The sequence below is a fragment of the Aedes albopictus genome, chromosome 1 (assembly GCF_035046485.1).
Source record: "Aedes albopictus strain Foshan chromosome 1, AalbF5, whole genome shotgun sequence".
Lineage (NCBI taxonomy): Eukaryota > Metazoa > Arthropoda > Insecta > Diptera > Culicidae > Aedes > Aedes albopictus.
Window position 1 is genome coordinate 316,086,998 of NC_085136.1, and position 3,434 is coordinate 316,090,431.

Genomic DNA, 3,434 nt, shown 5'->3' on the forward strand with positions numbered 1-3,434 from the left:
ATATTAGGTCCCGATTATCGCCTTGAAGAATTCCCGAAACAATGCTTGAGAAATTTTCGAAGAAATCTAGGTGGAATTGCCACGAAACTCCTGGAGAAATTCTCGAGGAACTGCTGCAAGAATTCCCAAGGAACTTCTAGAGAAATCCCAAAGAAACGCCTCGAAGATTTTCCGAGGAACTCGTGGAAAAATCTGATCTGGCATTCTTGGACAAATATTTGGACAGACCTATGGAAAATTTTGTATGAAGCTCCTGTCTAAAATTCGAAAGAAATTCTAGTTCCGAATGAAAAAATCATTAAAATTTTACATTACATTGTTAGAGGTTTTGTCTTAGTAAACAAATTGCTACAATCACCAAACCGATTCTTCATATGCACGTCATTTTCAGGGAATATTACTTTACGACAGCTCGACAAATTAAATTTTGCAAGAAATTGTCGTCCCTGTTGAAACCTGAAGTTTCTCCACACGCGAAAACCGCTTATTCTGCAAACGGGTGTAGTGCACTGGACAGCGGATCTGGTTCTCTAACGCACCACCCCCGGTGAATGTCCGACGCACGGTTTAGGAAAAAACGATTTTTGGCTTGAAATGCCGGCTTTAAACTGTACGGATATTACATTAAAAAAGTATGGAACGAGCTTACCAAACTTGAAGAAATAGTTCTCCAAAAAAAATCAATACAAGCACTTGAAAGTTCACATGAAAGTTATCCTTCAAATTTCACTTTGACGGGTTGAAAAACGGAGCGTAAAATATTCACATCTGTTTTTGCCTCCGTCTGGGAAAAAAATACGATAGGTAACAGTTCCAAGGTAATTTTCCGTTCCGGGAAATGTAGCATTCCGGAAAATGGATTTCCGGAGAATAGGTTTCCGGAAAACGACTCATCTCTCTGTGTTGAACCACATTTTGCTAACGCTCACTTAATTTCCAAAAAAAAAAATAATGAAATGTTAAGAGGGAAAACCTTCTTAGCCTATAACCTTAAAAAATATATATGTAACCCATCATCAGAAAAAAAATACTTTCGGGGTTATGACTTTCGGAGTAATGGGATAGAACCATTTTGAGCTTTAATGTGGTAATAAATAACAGCACTGAAGACACTCTTCCTTTCTTCAATCATGGCTTTTTGTAGTTGATGAATGATTTTGGTATCACTGGTTTTATTATATTTATCAGAGCTATAATTTTCATTTAACCGCCCCCAGGATGTGCCATGCGAGTTTCAGGGGCGTTCCAGCGGGACCCAGGAAGTTTCAGGGAGTACCAGGAGATCTAAGAGGCGTTTCAGGGGGCCTCCTGAGGTCTTTTGGTGTTGACAAATATTGCTTACTTACCTTACCGGCCAGACTAAGGCCTGAGTGTCCTCTGCTGAACGTAGGAGTCGTATCCATTCTGCTCTGTCCAGTGTTCATGGCTTTGTGACTCCAGTTCCACACTTTGCGAAGAATCCGTTGATCGTCCTCCACCAGATCGACCCATCTAGCTCGCTGCGCACCACGTCTTCTTGTACCGGTTTAATGACTCTCGCGAATAATAATTTTAGTCGGGTTGCTATCCGACATCCTGATAACGTGACCAGCCCACCCCTAGCCACCCGATTTTCGTGGTGTGGACGATGATTGGTTCTCTCAGCAGCTGCTGCAGCTCGTGGTTGATTCGCCTTCTCCAAGTCCCGTCTTCCATGTGCACTTCGCGGTAGATAGTACGCAGCACATTCCGTTCGAAAACTCCAAGGGCGCGTTGGTCCTCTGTACATAGGGTCCGTCAGTCAGTAGGTCGGCTCCAGAGGCACGTTCTCCTCCATTAGGTCATGCTAGGGTCATACATAGGGTCCATGCTTCGTGCCTACCCGAGCAGGAGAAAATTGCTCAATAATACCTCATTCTGTTATTTTGAGCATAATATCTGAATACTTCGTCGAGGTATTATTTAGCCCTGCATAAGAGGTAAAATACCTAAAATAATACCTCGATCATATTCTACGAATACTAAGTGAATAACTCACTCAGTTATTAGCATACTTGAATAATAACTGGAAAACTTTGACCTGTAATAACAAAACGTGTTATTGCGTAGGTATTGAATAACAAGGTAATAACGCATTGAAGTATTCCTAAAACTACAAATCAATACCTGAATCAGTTATTTATCAGCTATGGAATAACAAACCAATACCTCATTGAATTTTTTGTTATTTTTGTCATTTTGCTCAAAAGTTCAATAAGAAATGATGATTTGGATGATATCAACTTTTATTCGATAACAAATTAAAAATCCGTCTTAGTTCAGTCAGTTATTTGACATTCCACTTATGGGTAAAATATTATGACACATTTTCAAACATTATACACAACGTGCGTGTAGAGGAAAATAAAAACTTAGATTTTGTTGTTATTCTTCATATTTGGGTTGTTCGCTAGTACCCGATTGATGTGCTGGACTGCCTTCTTGGCAAGTGAGTTTGCCATCCCATGGTCGTCACCGAGAATCTCCCGGCGCTGGAACAAGCAATCTGTGAAGAAAAAGAGGAGTTCTTTTATTTATTTATTTTATCATGTCATAATTTATCACACCTTTAATGAAGTTCACCTTCTCTGGATCGATCTGAACAGACGGATCACCCGAAGCTGCTGTCGAGGCTTTCTTTGAGGGGCCGGCCGTTTCCTCCGTATCAGTTTGCACCTTTTTGGCTCCTTTTGGGTTGTTCGAAGTACGCCCAGATGTTGTGGCATGGCGGTCTATGCCTTTTGGCCATAAAAATAGCATTAACTCCTTTACGAAAAGATAATCGCTGTCATTTGCAACGGTTGAAGCTTTTATTAGCCACTCAGGAGACGGATAGCCGTCTTTTTCCGTGTTTACAGTGAACAATGTACGCTTGTCATTGTCCTGCACGATTTTGACCTGCAGCATCCAGTTCTGCTTCTCCAACCGTGCTGTGTGGTCCTTCAACGTAATTATTTCTTCGGATAACTTAGAAATTTGATTCTCCAAAGACACGATCTTTTCGTTGCATTTGTTATGCAAATCATCTGAGTCCCGCCCAGCCTGATCTTCAAATTCTTGAAATCGATTTTCATCCGCAACCTGCTCCTCATGGACCGTAGCTTCATCTGGCGAGTCATCATCTGTTGTGTCATTATCCTCCAGTAGTTTAACTTCACTTGGGTTGAGATGAGATGTTCCAGGTTAATTCCAACGTACTCACAATCGAGGTTCAGTACATGATACTTAATTATTACATCCGACATAATCTCACTCAAGAAGCATTAGAAGACCTGCTACGAATGTTGAACACTTTATCCGGAACCAAATTGTTCCCAGAGACATTTCAAACATTTTCTTCTTTATTCGATGTAAATTCATCAAATACTCAAAGAATCTACTTTTGCACCAGCTGTCAGTTTGATTATGGTACGAAT

General features: G+C 40.6%; 1 protein-coding gene across 1 annotated transcript; it reads right to left on the reverse strand.

Annotated features, from left to right (window-relative positions):
- Positions 1-1,862: 1,862 nt before the first annotated feature.
- Positions 1,863-3,177, reverse strand: LOC109429266 (uncharacterized). The gene is made up of 2 exons (XM_029872762.2): positions 2,586-3,177; positions 1,863-2,524 (listed from the first exon to the last, which is right to left on the reverse strand). The coding sequence occupies exons 1-2, from the start codon at positions 2,923-2,925 to the stop codon at positions 2,391-2,393; spliced, it is 474 nt and encodes a 157-aa protein (XP_029728622.2). The 5' UTR covers positions 2,926-3,177; the 3' UTR covers positions 1,863-2,390.
- Positions 3,178-3,434: the final 257 nt, after the last annotated feature.